This window comes from Coturnix japonica, chromosome 7 (assembly GCF_001577835.2).
Source record: "Coturnix japonica isolate 7356 chromosome 7, Coturnix japonica 2.1, whole genome shotgun sequence".
Classification (NCBI taxonomy): domain Eukaryota; kingdom Metazoa; phylum Chordata; class Aves; order Galliformes; family Phasianidae; genus Coturnix; species Coturnix japonica.
Genome location: NC_029522.1, coordinates 4,049,193 through 4,069,545, shown reverse-complemented (window position 1 = coordinate 4,069,545; position 20,353 = coordinate 4,049,193). Strand labels below are relative to the sequence as shown.

Sequence of the window (20,353 nt, the reverse complement as noted above, 5' to 3'; positions counted from 1 at the left end):
GTGTTTTCACCCACCTGTTACTGCCAAAAAAATCCTCCTTCACATCAGACTCCATGGTGCCCAGAAGCACCTTTTTAGTCCTAATATGAACGTCAGCTGGGGAACCGTGCCACACACCTTCACAAACACCCTAGAACAGATATAGATACACAGATACGTATAAAGAGATTCTCTTTCCCCAGCGTACTTATTTTCTATTACGACCAACTCTGTAACTTCCCTATTCCTCAGGAGCAGGCAGCGGGACCCTGTCCCGACTCTCAGAAAGCAGTTGTGCTAACCTGTAGCAGACCAAACCCTGAGGAGGACAGCAGTCAGGGCTGAGTTACGCTGGCTCTGGCATCCTACATGCAGCAGGCAATGTCTGAGCTCTACCTCCGGGCAGACAGCAGTCAAGGGGCAAGGAGAAAAGCTAGCTGCTTAACCCCAGTGCCTTCCCATCCAAGGAGCTGTAACGGACCTGGTAGTGTAACGCCTGGAGACTTTACCAGTCCAGCTCATGCTGCAGGATCTCCTCAACACTCAGTGCTACCCAGGATGTACCGCATCATCTTCACAAAGACAGCAATGTACCGTAAAGAAAGAAACAAAACACAGTCGTTATAAAGCTGTTGACTATCAGGATTTCAGAAGGACAAGGGCATGCTTTGTTCATAACAGGTATGTGCCTATAACCTTCACCAACAAAGCACTGAAGTTGCAAAACACACAGAGCAGCAGCAGAGAGTCAGCATCATTGATTTAGCATTAATTACCTTGTCCTGGGATGAGGATGACATGATCTTCACTGGCTTTAAAAAGGTCTTCTCCACACATCCTGCACCAGCTGAATCTTGTCCTGCACTTTGACAGAATAACAACACATATTTAAAGCTGCTTGTAACAAAGGGAAGAAGAAAGAAAAAGGGATTTAATGCTTTCAGGACTGCTAACCTCTGAGAATTCTACTGCAAGCAAAAACTGCAGAGGACTGAAAATGGATTAGTCCAAACATTCATTCCATTCATGTGCTTCCATATCTTTGTTCTACATGTTTATTTCTAAGCTACAGACACTGCTTTCATTATTCCCAATAGATTTAACCAACCTTATAAACCCATCAGCCTCATCTTCCCAAAGAGTACATCCTTACACATTCCTCCCCATTCCTTCCCCTCTTCCTACTCACTGCTGTCATCCAATGTAACCAACAACTGACCTGTTTGTTACCGCATCCAAGAGAAGCTAAAAGGCAGCTTTGTGATGTCTTCTTTTCAGCTCATTTCTAAGGAGCAGGACAGCAGCATCGGGGAAAGCAAAGTCAAACCACTCCTACATGTAGTTTTTCCAGATCTTTATTTTACAAAAATAACTTACAAATAGAGACAACTCTCAGAAGCAAGACCATTCATTCTGTGCATAAGGATACAGGTTTGTGAAGTTCAGGCATAGGAGTTAACAACTCTTACAACGCTGTTAATTTTAACATGATGGTAGCTATATTACAACACATACATTTCACTCTCCAGACACGTGGCTATGACCACCACATCAAGCTATGCTCAATGAATCGTGCCAGCCAGCAAGGATGCACATCAGAGATCATTGTCATCCTCTTACCAAGGACAGTTAAAACCAAATGGCAGTCTAACACTCAGACTACAGCGCACTGGATACGCTCAAGAGCAATATACATCAAATACATGATAAAAATATATTTCAATTTCAAATACAATTGCATAAGGTACACCAACAGCCAGAAAATAAAGTCTCGAGCTTTTAAATACAACACACTATATATATAACATATACAATGAGACAAGGGGGAACCCACACATGGAAGGAAAAAGCTTATCCTGAAAACGCATGTTATCTATGGTACACAATGGCTTTGTCTGCTAGGAAGTCAATTCCATTTGCATAGCATTGTCAAGAAGTCCAGGCTGGGCTAGGAGGAGATCAAACAAAACACACAAACAAAACGCTTAAGTTTTGGTACCACTTCCATATTGTGCCTGATTCTACTCTTAAATTACAGTTCGCTATTTCTCTTGTGTAGGCTGTAATTCATGCCCCGTTCATAACAAGCATAAGGAAAGGGGAGGGGAAAAGTCAAAGAGTCAAGGAGGGTTCCTTCTGGAGTTCCAGTCATTTGGTATTTTGCTCCAGAGCAGAATACTCTGCTTCTGACACTCTGGAAGCATCGATAAGCTTCGTGAGACCAGTTTTGGCAGAGTACTTGAAAATAAAGGCTTTCATGAGCTCATATCTGTAATTGCGATTAATGAAGCTATAGAGGATGGGGTTGACACAGCAATGGACTAGAGAGAAACACTGAGTGATGTGAAGCGTGGCGTACAAGAAGTTCTCCATTTGACAACTGAAGGGTATGAAATGCAGACTGTAGAAGATGTCAAGGAGGACAGTCGTATGGTAGGGTAGCCAGCAGACAAGAAACACCACGACATAGGAGAAAATGATCTTCCCACTGCTCTTCCTCTCTTGGTCGCTGGAGGCAGAGATGGTCTTCGCGAGGAGGAAGTAAAAGAGAGCAATGACTGGAAAAGGGATAAGGAAGCCCAAAACGACAGAGATGAGCTCCATGCCAATCAACCACTCTTTGAAGCTCTCCTCGGGATATGCGGGACGGCAGTAGGTCTCATTGCTGGTAGAGACTGTCTTAAGGAAATAGGTGTCTGGCAGGGATGCAGTAAAGGCAAGAAGCCACACCAGGATGCAGATGCAGCGGCGGACTATCTTCTTCTTGCGGTTACTGGAATTGGTGAAATAGGCGACTGAGAGGTAGCGGTCCACGCTCATGCATGCCAGGAAGAAGATGCTGCCGTACAAGTTGATGGAAAATATAAGGTGAGTTATTTTGCACGTGATTTCTCCCATGTGCCACTGGTTATGCTGGATGAGGGAGACGACCCAAACAGGAAGCGTGATGACAACGCACAGATCTGCAACAGCCAAATTGAAGATGTAGAGGTGGGTTTCATAGCCAGTCATTTTGGCTTGGAGATTGACCCACACCACAACAGAGTTGGCCACCAGCCCTATGACAAAGATAAAAATGCAGAAGAAGGACAGGGTGTAGAGCAGGGCGCTTTTGTTGAGTGTGCCAGGGCATGTCGTCGCATCCACTGTGATGCAGTCGCTGTTGTTGCACATCCAGTTCATCTCCGTTAAATTGGCCTTTTCCAGGAAATCAAGGATTGAAGTCAAATCAAGCGCACTCATGTTTGCTTAATTCAGGCTTCAAGCGACCTGTAGAAGAAGTGGGATCAACAGAAAAGACCTGAGTTAATGGGTATTTTTCTGCTGCTTTCTTCGTACCACAAAGCGCATGCGAGACACACAGCTTTAGTGACGTCCCGCTCTGCTAACACACTTGCATTAAAGAGGTCTGCGGAGTAAAGGAAGCAGAACAGACACACAACAAAACTCATCTGGTCCATGAAAGAGGAACAGCGCTAGCTTTGTGTGGGATTTCTTCCTGCGGCTCGTGTCTGACATCATCAGGTTGGCTATCATCCCCGGGTGTGAAATCCGCAAAGTACACCGTGGCCAAATAAACGTCAGGCAACTAAATCTGTCTTCTCCAGCATAAATGATGATACTATCGCTTTCAGCAGGGGAATCTTTAAGCCATTTTATCTGCACTCCCTCAAGCATAGTAGAATTGATCTGGCTGATACACGGTACCGTAAAACATTTACCACAAGCTCTGCTAAGCATCTTGTCAAGTCCGGCTCCAGCTGCATTAGGCAGAAATGGGGAACTAAGGGGCTTTGTACCCTCATCCAATTTTAAATTTAAATCCCGCTCCATTCTCCCTCCTTCCCTTCAATTCTATTTCACAAAGCATCCCCTGTGTTTAACGATTATCACGTAGCTTTGAGGAAAAAGAATCAGAGCTTGACCGCTGAGTAGATCTGCTGGGCTTAAGTTTTCTTTTTAGAAGAGAGCTTTGATTTACAAAATACTCCCCCCCACCACAGCTGGCTCCACAACAACTGCTTCCTCCCCACCCTCTCTCTTTTCTAAACCTGCTTTCTTGTCTCTTCAGCCCCTTCCCCCATTGGCAGACAAAGCACTGGGCTACTTGTTCAGTTCCTTGCCAGCAGAAGGAAAGGACCCAGCAGACCCACACGGCTCGCACAGGATCTGAGCTGGACTGCTAATTACTGTTGTGCTTTTGGGGTGGTGTAAAAGGCCTCCTGCCCTGCTGAGCCAACAATACCACCCAAGGCTGCTCCTGGGTTAGTCGGACACCTGCCAGACAGAGTTTCTTCCTGCTTCCACACCAGGGTAGCACTCCTTTCATTCCCCTGGAGCACCAGGCCAGGTGGCAAAGGAAAGCTGTCCCGCTTATGCCGCCCAACCTGGCAGGACAGCCGGGGTCCAGTGATGGCACAGGTGGATCACACTCTGCAGAGCTCCAAAGCCTCTGGAGCCACATCTGCAGCACAGGCTGTGCAGCAGCTGTATCTCTTCCAACACACAGCAGCAACACCAACAGGCTTCACAGCCCATCCTTTCTCCCAGTTTAACTGCAACAAGTAGCTTTCTCTTACTCTGCTTGTCTGGCCATTACCAGGCGGACAGCCTGAGCAAGCTGTTAAGGGATACAGTAAGTAAAGGATCTGTCAAGAAAAGCATTTCTAGTTCATTGCCCTTGTTAGCTGGTAGTTTCAGCTTGCATTTCTCTCATCAATCCCCCTCCTTCAGATATAAAATCCTTTATAGACACTTTAACTTCCTGAAACATAGCCAGAAGCCTCATTATTCCCCACAATTAAGATGTAAATCCTGTAACTGAGAGCATCCTTTGGCTTCCTGCTCCAAGTCCCAGGGCAAGCTCGCACTGAGCATCCAAGTAACTGATACAAGCCAAGGGAAGCACACAGAGAAACAACTTACTCAACCACTTGTATCTTTCAACATCCTTACCACCCCAGAGGATCTCTCAGGCGGGATGCAGGTTTTGGTGGGGCTTATGAGACAGCCTGCACTATGGAAACTCATAAGGAACACTCAGCTGTTCTAGGATGTTGTAACATATGAAGGAGACAACAGAGCAAGGAAGAGTTGGGACATGCTTCTGCACTAAGTGGTCTCTTCTCATCCCCACAGAGGACTGGCACCTGGGCTGGGGAAACTTCATGCCTCTGAAAAGGGTTCACAAAGCACCTCTTACTCCTCCGTCTGCATAATCAGCTCTTCCCAAAGCTCCCACCCGTCCTGCCTTGCCACAGCCAGGCTCTGCCAGAGACAAACTGAAGAAGAAAAGGGAGATAAGAGGGGAGATTACAGGAGAAGATTCAAGGCACTATTGTCCCGGTGGAAGGGGAAGCTGGTGGCACTAACAATGAGGAGGGCCATGCACACAAGCCAGGAGAGATCAAATCTCTCCACAAACAGGGCCCAAATTGGCCCCGTGAGGGGATCTAGCTCACTGCTGCAAACCTATCCAGCCTTCCAGTCTTTCATCTGGCCGGCATGCTGAAAGACAAGGCTGAGATTGAAACCAAATTAACTGCTTGTTTGGCTAAGTCCTCTCACCTCATACCTCGCCTCAACACACTCAAAGCAACCTGAGCTCTCCCTGCCAGCACAGAGCCCTGTACAAGGGCGAGGATGACATCTGCGATGCTCCCGAAGAGCTGTCACAGGGAACACTGGCACTGCTGAACCTGTGCAGAGGGGCTTATAACCCCAACTAAGTTCAGGGGCCTGCAGCCGAGCGATCACCGCTTCCCCCTACAGCCAGCGAAGGGAAATGAGATGCTCCGCGTTTATAAGGCTCAAGCTCGGACAAACCTCACCGGTTAGCGAGGGAGAGAGGCGGACGGACCATCTCTACCTGCCACCTGTAAGCACCGAGCCCAGGAGAGCAGAGCCAGGTAACCCAAGAGAGCTGATCCTGCTCTGCACACTCGGTTCCCCGTAGGGACAGCAGGGTGCAGCCACACACCGCAGCACAGCCTGCCCGCCCTCCCGCTCCGCTTCAAGCCCCATCTCCGAGACTCTGCGCTCCGAGCCGCACCAAGCACAGCCGTGTCACCCCGTCTCACACAGCCAGCCCTGCCACCGCGGGACACACAGCCACCTCAGCCCCAACAGCGCGATGCTCGGGCCCGGCCCGGCTCCCCCCGCGGCCGCCCGCCATGATTACCTCACCGCCGGCGTGCCGCCTGCTCCGAGCCACTGAGCGCCGCCCGCCGCCGTCGGACCTTATAGCGGCAACGGGAGACCGCCTCCGGAGGGCGGCCCTGCCCGGCCCCGCCGCCCGCCCCCGGCCCGGGACAGCTCGGGGGGCTGAGGCGAGAACGGGGAGGGAGGGTTCTCCCAGCCGGAGCGGGGCAGGGCAGTGCGAGAGCGGCTCTTATACCTTCACCATACACCGGGCTGCCACAAGCGCTGCTAGTAAAGAGAGCCTCATCGAGTCACTGTCAGCAGCACGGAGAAAAGAAATGGTTCCCAACATCAAACCTGAACCTTCCCTGGTGCAACCTGAGGCCACCACCCCCTCACCAAAGCCTCCCAGCAGGGAGCTGCAGTGTGCAGTGAGGTCTTCCCTGGGCTTCCTCCTCACTGAACCCAGTTCCTTCAGCTGCTCCCCATAAGACTTGTGCTCCAAACCATCCTGGACACCCTCCATATCTTTCTTGCAGTTAGGAAACCAAAACACCACCAAAAAGTGTGCATTTTGTTTACCTGTTGATACTTAAACATATTTCCACGGGCAATCAAAAGCTTCCATTCAAACATCATCAAGCAGCAGCAGAGTCCATGGATGACACCCTGCAAGCAAAGGGCATTAATCAGCCTCAGTTTCTCTGCCAGCAAAGCAGAGATGATTAAGCTGCGGACACGACACCTCCCACAGCTGAAAGGATGCACTGATGTTAGCCTAACCCACTGTGGTTTGGGTGCCAGGAAGGACAGAAGCCCTCAGGTGGAGCAGGTGAGATGAAACATACCTCGCTCTCCTCCCCCTGCATGAGGACAGTTAGACCCTCCCAACTTCACAGCTGTCAATGAGCAAAGCATTCTGGCATTTGCTTAAATTCTGCCTGCTCGCCGAAGCCTGTGAAGGCTGAAGCATGATGAGTTCAGACAACGACAGGCTTCAGTTTAAAAATAAGACCGTACTGAAGCCCTTGGCTAAATCAGGCTCTGAAAACCCTAAGCAGAAAAAAATAAAAATAAAAAATACAAGTACTCTTGCAGAAGTCCAGAGTCACTTGGACAACAAAAAAAGCAAGCGGTTTTTCCTTACTTGGTGCGCCAGAAAATAACATCAAGGATTACAGCCTCTCCAAAAATACCATCCAGCATCTGCAACCACAAGGCTGCTCTCTGTCCAGGAGTTGCAGGCAGCCTCCTCTCTTGCATTTGCTGAGAGCAGGAGCAAAGCAGAAGCAAAGCCCTCGCTGCCCTTCCAGGTCCCTCCCTCCAGCTATCTTTTACAGAGAACACGTTCCACACGCAGGAGGGACGAGCCCATTCCCTTTCCATTATGAAAGCCAGATTTTGCTCGGTGCTCAGGAATGAAATGCTTGAGCAGTAAGCGAAGCAACACGGTCTCAAAGAACCACACAACACAAAACCATCCCCCTACAGCACAGCGAGCAGAGCTGTGGAAAAGCTGGGCACCCCAGATAAGATCAGCACAGGGCCCACGCTACTTGCTTGGTGAGATTAGTTCTGCTCTATAACCACAGTTAAAAAGGCAGCCCAACCACAGCCTCCAAGAGATGTGAGCTCTGAGGCAGCTCATCAAGCAGGAACTCCCTGCACAGATGCAGCAAGATGAGTTCTCACCCACCCAAATTTCCTTCTCTCCTAGGACCTGGATTTACACCATGAGAACTGAGCAAGAGATTGTCCAGCAATTGTAATGTGGCCTACAGCTGCATGTTCTGTTTTGAAGGGTGACAGCTAGCAGGCTTTCTTCAGCAGCAGGATTCTCCCACCACCAGCCTCTGCTATCCATGCTGTCCACAGGCAGCACAGGGCCTTGAATGAAGTCAGCACTCTGCTGTGCTCAGTGCTGAAGATAAACACACACAAGGGTAAGCTCTGACCAGTGGAGATAGGTGTGACAGTTGTTGCTCTGTGAGAGAAAAGGCAAGGAAAATGAAGCTGAATGACTTGACTCGGGGTATCTGGCACAACATGGTGCTGAATTATTACCCTAACTGCCTGTCCAATGAGCCTGAATTAAAGCAGTGTCTTTCTTTTCCCTCAGAAGCACAACAAGCAGGAATAGAAAACCCAGGATTCCAAAGTATCCCTCGCAGCCTCTCCCTGCTGGCACATGGAATGAGAGCTAAAGGCCTCCTTGCTTTCTCTCAAGGCTACCTTTTCCAACTGTGAGGCAGATGGAAGAGAACCCCAAGCCCTACCCACTTAAGTCAACCAAAACAATGCAATTTGGCTGCTTCAAGTATTAGAAAGATTTGGGGGGGGGGGGGGGGAGAGAAAGCCAATATGGCAAAGTACATGCGAATGTTGGGAAGGGGAGCATTAGAATAGCATGTCAAACAGGGATGTTGGGAAAGGTTTCTCCATTGCCTAAGAGAGGATCTGCATGCAGCCAAAGTGAGACGGAAGCAGCATCACCGAGCGTGTCTGAAGGCAGCAGCATCATGCACAGGCAGAGAACAATGTGCTGGCCAGGAGTGCAAACACCCACGTCGAGATGACAAAGCCAGGGATAGCTGAACAGACAGGCGCCTGCAGGAAATCAGGCTGTGATACATCAATTGCACAAAGGTAAAAAGCTTCCTGAGGTCCCAGGAGCCAGTGCCAACGGGCTGCTGGATGGAAACGCAGCACTCATTTCCTCCCTCCTTCATGAGGGTTCTCTGTCCTTTGCCAGTCACGTTCCTCGCCCTGCAAGACATCTGGAGCCACCTCTGTGAAATGGCAGGAAACAAGAAGGGAACATCCAGCAGGCCGTGACCGTGGCACTGTCCGGTTTTGCTTCCCCTTCAACAGAAAATGATTAAGTTATTTAATGCCCAGCCAGGCATGTGCTGGTGGTGCTGGGTGGGACAGGCAGTGTGCTCTGGGTTGTTGTGCTCACACTGAGCTTCTTAGGATGTTACAGCATCAGAAGTACGAAGAACCGTACACCAATAGGCCTGTGAAAACCTGCAGCTGGAGATGGGTGTTTTCCATGCAGAAAGGATACTGCCTTTAGCATTTACCTCTTGACAAGTGATGATGAACAGTGCTGATTCAGGGAGACAATATAAAGCACGCACCGCTTCACATGTGTCTCAATCAATGGGGCCACCCAGGATTGTAGCTGCTCTTTGTCTTTCTCCTCTGAAGACACAGCATGAGAGAGGTTAATGCCAGTGCCCCTTGCCCAGCCACCCTGCCAGCACTTTCTGTCGATCCCAGCAGGATTTGCAGCCGCTGATCCCAGCAAGTTTCCCAAAAGCCAAGCACAGGTACAGCAGGCATCCTAGCAGCCAAGGGAAGGGCCAGCAGAGCAATCAATTCACCAGTTTCAAGGCAAAAGGAGCTTTCAGGAGAAATCAATTGGCGGCATAATTAGGAGTATTACCCACACAGCTAATAATTGTCTATAACAGCTCTCTTCTTCACAGCTCACTTCTGCTTTGCTTCTCTTCCACTAAATAAAGGTGTTACCTATGGATGTTATCTGCGGCTTCATAACCTACTGTCAGATGCATTATAGCAGTTCATTTGAAAACGCGCTGGACCGTGACCACAAGGAAGATAGAGTAGGGCTTCGAGCAAGAAATCCTGCCTAGAGCAGTCAAGCAGATAGCAACAGAGACTTCAGAGGCATTGATTCTTATATAAGCACTGTACCAAATTTCTCTCCACATCGCACTGTCCCAGACCAGCACCACAACCTGCATGTGTTAAGGGTAGATTCTGATAGAAGCCATGGTAAAGAAAGTTGGGTTTGACTTTGCAGCAGCAACAAGCATTACAAGTGGCACAGCAGAGCAGAAAGGGGGAAAAAGGATCTGAATGAGGATGGTGGAACCCCCCCCCCTCTGCCTTCCCCTGCTTCCTTGGGAAAAACTCCTGCTAGGTGTAAAATGACTGAATGCTACACACCGGTAAGGAATAAAAAATTCATTAAATCATAAATCTTTTGGAAAGGGGATCTACTGGGGAGATTATATTCACTTTTCATAGACATATTAATTCAACAGTGGCATATCATATTGTTCTCTGTGGGGACAAAAAAGACATGTCGTTTTAAAGCATGATATTTAGAGCAGTCCTTTAGGAAAGAAAGCAAATATAATCTTGGCAAGGAAAACTGACTACACGAGCACTGAAGAAGGGACATAAAAAGCAAGGTCCAAGTCCCAGCTGCCGAAAATCAGCATAGCCTGACTGGAGTTACTGGAGCTAAGCCCATGCATGGGAGCTGAGAAAGAAGGTCATCCCAATTGAGCCGCAGTTCCTTGAAATGTTAAGTAAACCAACACAAAGGGTAATTTTTTACTGGGCCATTGTGAACGCTGTCTAGCCTGCTAGCAAACACCAATGGCAAGTGAGACAACAAACACGCTACAACAGTGTTCTCCACAGGTTTGACGTCTGTTGGATAATTTGTTGGTTCCTTTTAACTCCGTCTACCTAAATATAATTGCCTGCATTAGCCAAAAAGCAAATCTGCGCTCCCAAATACCTCCAATTTACATGCCTCTATTTTCAAGACTGGCTCAGATCAACTTCACACAGCACCATAAGCACAGGTCCAATCATCCCAAACACATTCAGTGTTGTTCTGCTGTACAGCTGCTCTCACAGTAGCTACGGAAGGGCCTTTAACAAGCATACAAGTTAACTGTTCACGACCATGACCTTTCTCTACGATGACTTGCTATCCAAAATATTTTATCCTAGCTTATTCTGGAAAAACAAGAATAAAACATATCCAAACTTACCAACACAAGTAACAATGACTGTTGAACAGCCCTTGCACCACAATTCAATACAGGTGAGTTTAACCACATCAGAGTCTTACCCAGCTCAAGCACAGGGAACTCAACTTGATCCAGAAGAAAGGTTTATGGGAGGGGCTTGCTTACCACCTAGGACTTAAGGCAAAAATAAAAGTGCACACACATGCAAACCGGGCTCAGGCACTCACTTTCCTCTTTGCTTTTGCCTACACAGCTCAGTCCAAACTTGCCCATCCATTCCAGTGAGGTGTGAAATTGGAAGCATCGTTGCTCCCACTGACAAAAGCTCATGCAGGACTGCTCCAAGGTAATTAAATGAGTAGATAAAATTAAAAGGGCTAATGCAACATCAGCCATGAATGGTCAAAACAGCAAAGTCAGAACACACAAACCACAAAGATGCTTAATGCAACATTAAGTCAGCCTCACATTATTGGTATTTGCTAAAAATGTATTTAACTGCTGCTTGAGACGAAGGACACTAATAAGGCCATATTTCTGCCCACACCTGGGCCAGGTTCCCAGCTGAGACAAGCTGTTTATACCAGCCAAGTATTTAGATGATTTTTTTCCCCCTGCAGAAACCCTTGTTGCTGGGGTTCTTAATGTTGGCTTTAGGTGCGATTCATGCTGGCAGCTGATCGTAGCCAAATGCTGTAGGAAGCCAGAGTGGTCTTAGACTACTCCAGAGCTCAAATTATCCAATGCGAGCACAAGGAGGCAGCCCGTACTTCAGCTTCTGTCCAGGGCCCCTTGGAAAGTTAATCCTATCCGATTACACCACTCCTTCTCTTTTTTTTTACCCATAGAAGAAATAAACAGTCTTTTGTACTAAACATAAGGCTGCCTTCTTTTGAAGGAAGATTTATCATCCAGGATAAATTCATGATTTCATTCCATTTTTGTCCCAGCTCTTCAAAGCGGTGTTTTTTAACTTTATGATGCAATATCATTTGGTTTTGCCTGCATGCCAGGCAGTCCCCAAAGGAGATGCCACTTCTCCTTCTCTTTAAAGAAAATAAAGAATGCAAAGCAACCCATTAGTTGTTTAAAGCATGCACACTTCATTCCACACACGTTAACACACGTTAGAGCCATGAATACTCACATGCACGGAACTGGGACCGGTCAGGAGAGTACAAATAGCAGCACTGCAATCAATGACATTGTTCTATGAAGAGCAGCGACCAGTGGATGACAAAACCTGCTCTGAAAAGCCCCGTGAGAGGTCCCAGCTCTAAGACAAGAAGGATGGCTCGGCTGCCTTCCCCGCACCAACAGGGACTCTGTTGTACTGAACTGAAACCTTGAACTCATTACAATGTCACTCTGTCTTTGGATCCGATATCCTGTGGGGGAATCTTCTGGGAATGTATTTTGGTTCAGACGTGGGTCAAGGAGAGTTGACTTGACCTGAAAATAAATCCAGGCAATCTCGAGCTGAAGAGCTATTGACTACTGTTTGCAATACAATAAAGCAAGGAGATCAAACTCAGTTGAAACTCAGGGTTGACATAAATCCAAGGAGAAAGGGGAACAAGAATATTCTTTCACTAACATGACAAAGGGGACATTTTTGCTTGCATTGGCAGAATACAGAATAGGGCCTGGAAGTGCTTCCCAGGCAGCACTTTAAGCCTCACATATGGCGAGTGCTGTTTAGCTGGACTGATATCTTCAGCAGACTGGCAGTGAGATAAGAGGTAATACACGTACACGTGTGAAAAGGTTTTGTTGGCTTTTCTTTTTACGTCACTAGATGGAGTTTCCTCTGTTTGCACACAGGGCAGCTTTTGTGAGAGCTATTTTATATGGATCCCCAAGGAAAGATCCCAGCAGACAGGCTCTAAGCACTATTGTGTGCACGTGTACGTAATAACACTCAGTTGCTTGGTTTACAAGCCAGGAGAAACTCTCTCTGTACTCCCTGCAGGTCTAAGGTCAAGTCTTGCCCCAGCTCATGCTGAATGGAGTCACACCACTCACTTCAGTGCACCTAGCGTTTCTCTACCAGCAGCGCAGGCACCACACAATACATTCTTTGGCTTCTAAACATGGCTGGAACTGCTGCTTGTCCTAAACCTGAGATGAGCCAGTTGAAGTACTATCACACAGTTTAGTCTTTTTGCCAGCATTAATTATCCACTCCATTTTGCACTAAGGATCTGGTCAAGGCCCTCTGGTCTTCCCAGTCTGTTTCTACCCCACTCTTCTCCCAGGCACACAGAGACAGATACCTTCCCCTGTGCTTTGCCAGGGAAGAAGCAGAGCAGCCCATTACAGCACAGAAGACATGATAAGAGGAATGCATGAACTCAACTAAACAAAGTTGCAATAGGAAATCAAGACTCCAAGCTCTCTAAGAGGAGAAAAAAAGTTGAGTCTGACAAAGCAACACCAAATCTGAGAACTTTCCAGATGAAATAAAGTATTTAAAGAGGGACTTAGTATTCAAACTCAGCATTTCACATCTGCACAGTTGAAAGCTGTCAGAAACTTCATCCCTGACTCAAGTGAAACCTCCAAAATTTGGGATGCTTTTACAGCAGTGCTAAAATTAACACTTGCAATTGCAATTAGCAGTTCAACAGCTCTGCTCACACTTGCTCCAAAAACAAGTTGCACATGAATATTTACAGACATCCAATGCTGTGAATGCCAGTAGGTACCTGGTAAAGATCTGTCCTCCGGCGCAGGTATGACAGAAGAAAGGCATGAATTTGTCCCCCTGGAGTGTCTTTACAGGTGAGTGCCCAGGGGACCTGCACAGCCTTGTAGCTGTTACTTCCCCCTTCTCTGCTCAGGCATGAAGTGCAATGTGAAGCACTCTGAGCTCTTCTAGCATGGTTTGACAGACAGCATCTGTAAAAATGGCTGGAAGAAAGGGAGAAGAAACTGATAATGAATTTGATGTGGAAGAAGTTCAACTGTTCTTTCAATGCACCAGACAGTCTGCAGAGTAAAGCTGCAGCCACATTAACTCCAGCTCTCCTCACCAGTATAAGTCAGTCTGAACCAGATGAATGACAAAATGCAAGGAGGGGTAATCACTAAGGATCAGGGAGAGGACAAAAAAAACTAAACCCAAAACCATCACAACAAGCAATCTACAACACTACTTCACAAATAATCACGTTTCAAAGCAGAAACAAATGAAGAAATGCCGTGCAGAGCATTGAAAGCCAAGCAAACGTCAAAGGAAAAAGCAATGAGCTCTGTTATAAGCTCCCCCATGCTACCAGATGGATTCTCATACTGAGGCCTAGAGCTTTACAACCACACGTAAAGTATCTCTTGGTGGTGTTTTATCCCCACACCAGTATGAAGTCATGCACACAGTGCGTGCTGAGGGCAGAGGCAGATGGATGTTATGCTACAGGAGAGAAAGATGCAGGATTTAACACAGAACCTGCTCTGTCTTTGCCTTTTATCAGGCAGGATGACTCCATCCTTCCCTCCTGGAGCACCTTTCCTTTTGAGTGTCCACTCCAGTACCTTCCTGAGGCAGAAAAGAAACATAAAAGCAACTGTTTTCCAAATTTAATATTACTGGCACTTGTCAGAGACAAAAAGCAGATTACTCCAGGCCTCTTTCCAGTCTTTCAATAGCCAAAAAGTTGCTCTCCAACTGAGCAGCTTTCAAGTGTAAAGAAATAAAGTTGAAGCTGATCTCAAGTCTACTGGTGCAGATAAGCGGAGCCCTTGCTGCCCTTAGCACAGCCAGGAGAGCAGAAAGCCAGGCTCCCACTTTAAAGCTGGAAGCCAGGAACGTGAACACGATGTAATATTTGAAAGGCGATGGTGACTATTTAAGGGATGAAAAGGCAGATTATATTTACAGGGTCACGGGATAAATTTAACAAGGCTCAGCTGAAACAAATCGAGACCCAATTAGGCATCCAAAATGAACCAGACTCCTGAGCCATTTTATTAACTCCTACTGGTAGCATTAGAGAAAACGCAGTCTCAAAAGTAAGTTGCAGATAGCTCTGGAAAAGCCCTCTCACACTGTAGCAAAGTTTTATAGAGACAAATCAGGTACTAAAGTTCTCACCAGCTGTTGTTTTGCTTGGCTGTCTTTAAAAACAGGACAAAAGAAAGTGGAGAAAGAAAATTGCCTCACATCACCCAATGGAAATGTCAAACCAGCCCTGGAAAATTTCCTGGCCCATGGATAGAGCTAGTGGGGAGCTTTCCAACAGGCAACCTTTGGGTACAGAAAAGCACTGCAGGAAAGAAAAACGTTGGGTTTCATGGAAGAAAAACCAGTTTTCCAACAGGAATAGGAAAAAAAAGGAAAAGCTCCTTCATTTTAAGGCAAGGTTAAGTCATCATTTGGTATAGATCAACTGCTGCCCCCCACCCTCTGTGGGTGAAGCTTTCTGCTGGAGCTCCAGCAGCACGCTCCAGCCAGATCTCTCCCAGGAGAGATGTTGCATCATTGCCATTGCTGTTGTATCTTGAGAAACACGGCCTGGCAAAAAGAAAACGAAGGCAGCTGCTCCAAGCTGATTGCTTCTTTCTTGCACGGCAACAGGAGGAGTTAATCTTGCTCTTGACAGAACAAAGATACATTTGCTTTCTTAAGCAGGGCTGCAATAAAGAGAGTTAAGATACTGTTGTCATCCACCAAGGCATAATCAGCACACACCCAGAGCTGGCTCCAGTAGCACTGGGAAGAAAGGGGATTTATTTATGAATTACTGCACGAAGCCAGGAATCTGAGCTGTGAGCAACAGGACAGCAACCAGGCCAGCTGCGATGTCTGCCGGTTGGGTTAAACCCTCCAGATCCCTGAACAAGCTATTAGTGGCCAGATGAATGAAAGCAAGGTCAAAAGGTACCTCCAGCAGGTCTGCAAGATCCTCACCAAGCAGTTAATTGCTCAGGAAAGAGGGCCACACATCAAGGTTGGTTTACAAAGCAGATATTAAGCACACTTTTGGGGCTGCCTTGGTTTTCTAGGCAGATGGTTCCAGCCCTCAGGACTCAGGAACAAAGTATGTATTTGCATAGGCAGGTGTTTGGTTAGCAGGGACAGACACAGCCGCAGTCAGGCAAACATCTGGAGCCAATGACCGGCTGCTGTAGAACAACTTACTTGACTGAGGAGCACAGGGAAGGTCATGAGCAAAAGGAGAATGAGTTTAGGTCATCACTGGAACGGGCAATCTCACAACTGATCTCACAAGCAAACCCAGTGTGTTTACACACAGCAAAACATACTACTTATTACATCCGTGCTGCACTGATCAATAACACTTTGCGGCTTGCCAGGAGTTCAGGGCAGGTCAATGTGCCATGAACAATTCCACTGCTACAAAGATCAATGCACTTCAGCGACTGCTATTTACTTCACGCCGCGAGCAATACAACCACCAGTGGTTCTGCATGAGCTAACAGGAGCAGACGGGCTGTGCTGATGATATCTCAGGCCCTCTGGATCTGCCTTGTCAAAGGACCAGCAGGCCCTGCCTTACTACAAGAGGTTGTTGGCATTCTGTAAGCACGCCTGGAGGTGCAGTTAGCCAGAAATCCCAGCATCAAGCGAGAAATAAAGGCCATTTCGCTGCGCTTATTTACTGATCAGCAATCTTCTTGGCCTGTTCACCAAAGGAAAACATGATCTTGTAGTATTTCAACCAGCATTTACATCCCTGTAACAAATCCACACAGATTAGCACAGCACTCTGCTCAGGGAATACAGCCAGGTTAAGTGGCTACAAGTGTTTGAGGCTATTACAGGTAAAAGCCATGTGAAAGAGGCAGAAAGCACTAGGAAAGCAATAAGGCCATTTAGAGGAAATACAAATCTGATGATGTCACATTCAGAGAATTGGATGGTCAGTATCTTGGGGAGCTGCTATGCATTGCTGCTGAGCTTTGAGGCTCCTGCACAGCAAACTCCCTTTAGATACTTCTTGTGTTAATTATGGCTGTATAAGCCTTCCTCAGCAGCAAGAAGCAGCCAAGGAAAGCGAGGCTTTTCATCTCTTTCATATATTCATCAAGTTCTTTGAGTTACACCTGAAGCTTAAGAGTTGGGAGATTGCTTTTGATGTCATTTTGGATATGATTTTCCAGTTCTGATGAAACAACCCATCAGGCACTCAACAGAAGGAGAGTAAAACAGCACTACTGAAAGCCATAACATTTCTTGGGTCAAGAGGATACAAGCAATGCATATCCCAGCCATCTAAGTCCAGATCTGGACAAAAGCACTTATGGCCAACTGTAAGGCTGTATAGTTCTGAAATCAAACAGTAAAAACTTGCTTTTGTAACTGGGTCCCACCAGCAGCAGCTGGAGTTGGTAGGGACCATCCTACTCCCAACACCCTTCTGCAGCAATGAGATAATAACACATTTCACCTCGGCACACATTAAGGCACGTAAGCACTGATGCCGATTGCTCTTCACAACAGAGATGCCAGCGAAGACCCCACAAAAAGGATTTAGAAAGCAAAATGACCATGTTTATAACTTTTACCACGAGTTTCAGCTGCTAATACCCGTCACATAGGCTCAGGAAAACTTCAGGCTTATCATTCCTATCTTCTTTTTCCTTCATGCGGTGATAAAGTGACTTCCACGTGAGCCTGGTGCATGCCAGTGCCATCTGTAATGATCCTCATTCTGGGGTATTTACAAATGTTTTATTGCACTTGCTGAAAAATGTAAGAAGAAATAAATTATGAAGCATCTCAAGCGATCAGTCGTTCCCAGGAGGCACTTAAGATACTTAGAAAAACAATTCACAACTGTATTATAAAAACCTTTGTCCTTTAAAGCAATGCTGATACTGCAGAAAAATATATAAATCAGCGCCGCAAAGGGCTTTAAAATTGCTGTTACTTTGGGTTTATGAGGGGGCTGTAATGGTCAGGTTCAATGTGGGGGCTGAAATCCTACAAACCAGCATTCTGTGGGCTTTGGGTCATCAAATCAAACTGAAATAGCTTTAAAAAGAGGTTTACAAGATAGAGAACCTGAGAAATTGTACCTGCTCTGACAGATGTAAAGCCATCTAAAGTACTGAGGAGCAGGAAAGCTTGAATGCACACAAGGCTCCAGCTTCTCATGGCAAGGAAACAGCAGCAGCTGCCCAGCCATCCTTTGATGGCTATAGACTTGGGAAACAAGAACCCAAACCTCATGTGGTGACAAGTGGAGCCGGGGGGCTGTGACATAATATGGGGGACATAGCTGAGAAGGAAAGCTTATATTGGCAGCTCCAACACGAAGGTAGGAAGTCCAGCCTTGGTTGATCCCAGAATTCAGAGTGTTGGACAACATCAGCCCAGTGTCAGACCAACGCCTTCTTATGAGCGCTGCCTCTGCTCTCAAGCAGTGATAACTTGATACTGCAGAGCATTTTACAACATGAGAACGTTATAAAAATAGAGGTGAGCTGCAAAGGAAACATGCCTTGAAGTGAGCTGTTATAATATTGATCAACCTGAGGAATTTGTGTTAGTAATGGATGGGGAAAAAAAGCTCTTAGAGCATAGGATAGGATCGCTGTTGCTCAGTTCTTTGAATCTCTTTGTTGCCCTATCAAGCCACCACACCGACCTGCTGGGCTCGAGCCTCTCGATGCTGGAGGCCGGCTCCAACCGCTTTCCCTTGCTGTCTAAGAAATTATCACAGGAGACTTGATGCAATTAGGCCTTAAAAATGGGGATTTCAGTCCTCCAGAGGAACTAAGCCTGTTTCATGAAAGATCCCTCAGCCTTTGCTTTCGCTGCAAAAGGAAGGTGTTTTTTACCCTGAGGATTTATATCAAAGCCAGATACTACAGCAAAAACACGGCAAGCCACTGTAGTTTTTACCTCTTTGTAGCTTCTCGAGGTGAATATCAGTAGAAAAACCTCAGAGGTGATGAGGCACAGAGACGGCCATCTAAAGTTACATACATACCATGGAACAGAAAAAAACCCACCCCTAAGTTTTTAGTAAAGACAAACCTGGTCTCTCTCAGCAACAGGACTCCATTTAGAAACCAGCAATGGAAGGGTAATAACCTGCACAAAGCCAGCAGCCTCACACCTCGCAATCTCTCCCCACGGACTGAAGCCTCTCTCAGAACCCAGTGCCTTTTTTACAGCCTGACTGAACACAACCCATCCCAGGGCTGCTATACCTTTCCCAGTCACCGCTTGCACTTCTTTGGACTGGCCGGGTGAAGGAGTTTGTAAGGCAATATTTCTCATAGGCTGTGGGCAGCTCTGGCCCCTGACGGGATTCGAGATACAGTCTGCAAACTGCTGATCCCGCACACAAGAAATAACAGAGGGAGGATGTACAGGGATAATATTTGTATTGAATGTATGTTTTTTCAAGAGGGCTTGAAAACCAGCTGTGTAAGCAAAGCGAAAAGGGACAAGGATATTGCTGGTGAAGCCCAACTCTGTAGGACACGATCTGCAGGTCAGCTTGGGAGTAAGGTGGATGGTACACAGGGAAATTTAGGGCTCTGGATGGTGTACTCAGTTTCCCTGCTCCTTCCTCTCTGATCTGTGCAATCTTTTCCAGAACAAATGCAGGCAGCCCTGAAATAAAAAGACTGTAGTGACATGAACCCAGACTGCATTCTCTGACACTTTCAACCTACCTGGACATAAACTAGCACCCAAGCAATCTGTATGATGCAGCCACATCTCACACAACTTCATAGAGACCATGAGGTTGACAAGATCAGTGATAGGAGACACCAGTTCTCACTCAACCACTCCCTTAACACATCCTTATGAAGAGCCTAAGGGCTATTGCTTGGCCAAAACTGCATCCAGTCCAGCCATGAAAAATCAGCAACAACTGCACAAAAGAGAATCAAAGATCCAGCCTCATAAAGCCTTCAAAAGCTGCAGCAGACATATCCATTGGATAGACCCAAGCCATTCTTAAAACAGCACCCCAAAGGAAAAACAGTTCCATCTATAGAACAAAAACTGAACATTATATTTTGGACGGGCTGTACTCCCACAGCACGTATTACACAAGCTATTTCTGCAGCGGCCATTCACAGAGAGTAGCCATCATTCCTCCAGTTACATGAACATTCCAGAAGATGTGGTATCATTTCTCCTTTTTGCTCCTGGATACGGTGTTTATCATGAATAGGAAACAGAGCAGCAGACAGGGGGAAAAAAAGGTGGGGGTGGAGTGGGGGAAAGACTGCAGTGTCACTTCGAAGTTAGCTATGTTTACTGATTCCATTTCTTTGCTAGTTTCTCATGGATTACTGTTGTTTCCATTCTCTGAAGGCACCCCTTCCCCCCCCCCCCTTTTCCTTTCCTCCCCTTGAGACAGCATGCATTACCTTGCATTACAGCCCCACTCTCACTCTGAGGCCTTCTCCTTTTACAGACCCATCCTTAAAGCTTGCTTCTGCCAAGC

At 46.8% G+C, this 20,353-nt stretch overlaps 1 protein-coding gene and 2 long non-coding RNA genes across 4 annotated transcripts; all 3 read right to left on the bottom strand.

Annotated features, from left to right (window-relative positions):
• Positions 1 to 17: 17 nt before the first annotated feature.
• Positions 18 to 979, bottom strand: LOC116653648. The gene is made up of 3 exons (XR_004307847.1): positions 756 to 979; positions 461 to 551; positions 18 to 130 (listed from the first exon to the last, which is right to left on the bottom strand). It is a non-coding gene; the product is annotated as an uncharacterized LOC116653648 (long non-coding RNA).
• A 337-nt stretch (positions 980 to 1,316) lies between these two features.
• ACKR3 (atypical chemokine receptor 3) lies at positions 1,317 to 6,815 on the bottom strand. 2 transcript variants are annotated; one of them, XM_032445870.1, is made up of 2 exons: positions 6,703 to 6,815; positions 1,317 to 3,249 (listed from the first exon to the last, which is right to left on the bottom strand). In XM_032445870.1, exon 2 carries the CDS (start codon positions 3,220 to 3,222, stop codon positions 2,128 to 2,130), a length of 1,095 nt encoding a protein of 364 aa, XP_032301761.1. In that variant the 5' UTR covers positions 3,223 to 3,249; positions 6,703 to 6,815; the 3' UTR covers positions 1,317 to 2,127. The 2 variants fall into 2 exon arrangements, with proteins under 2 accessions (XP_032301761.1, XP_015723304.1); XM_015867818.2 differs by lacking the exon at positions 6,703 to 6,815 and adding an exon at positions 6,161 to 6,252.
• Positions 6,816 to 8,459: 1,644 nt separating this feature from the next.
• Positions 8,460 to 20,143, bottom strand: LOC116653678. Its single transcript, XR_004307973.1, has 6 exons — positions 17,958 to 20,143; positions 17,445 to 17,622; positions 16,539 to 16,612; positions 13,625 to 13,829; positions 12,064 to 12,368; positions 8,460 to 11,090 (listed from the first exon to the last, which is right to left on the bottom strand). It is a non-coding gene; the product is annotated as an uncharacterized LOC116653678 (long non-coding RNA).
• Positions 20,144 to 20,353: the final 210 nt, after the last annotated feature.

Excerpts from the sequence above, each read along its gene's own strand:
- ACKR3 (XM_032445870.1), bottom strand. The coding sequence starts at position 3,222 with ATGAGTGCGCTTGATTTGACTTCAATCCTTGATTTCCTGGAAAAGGCC.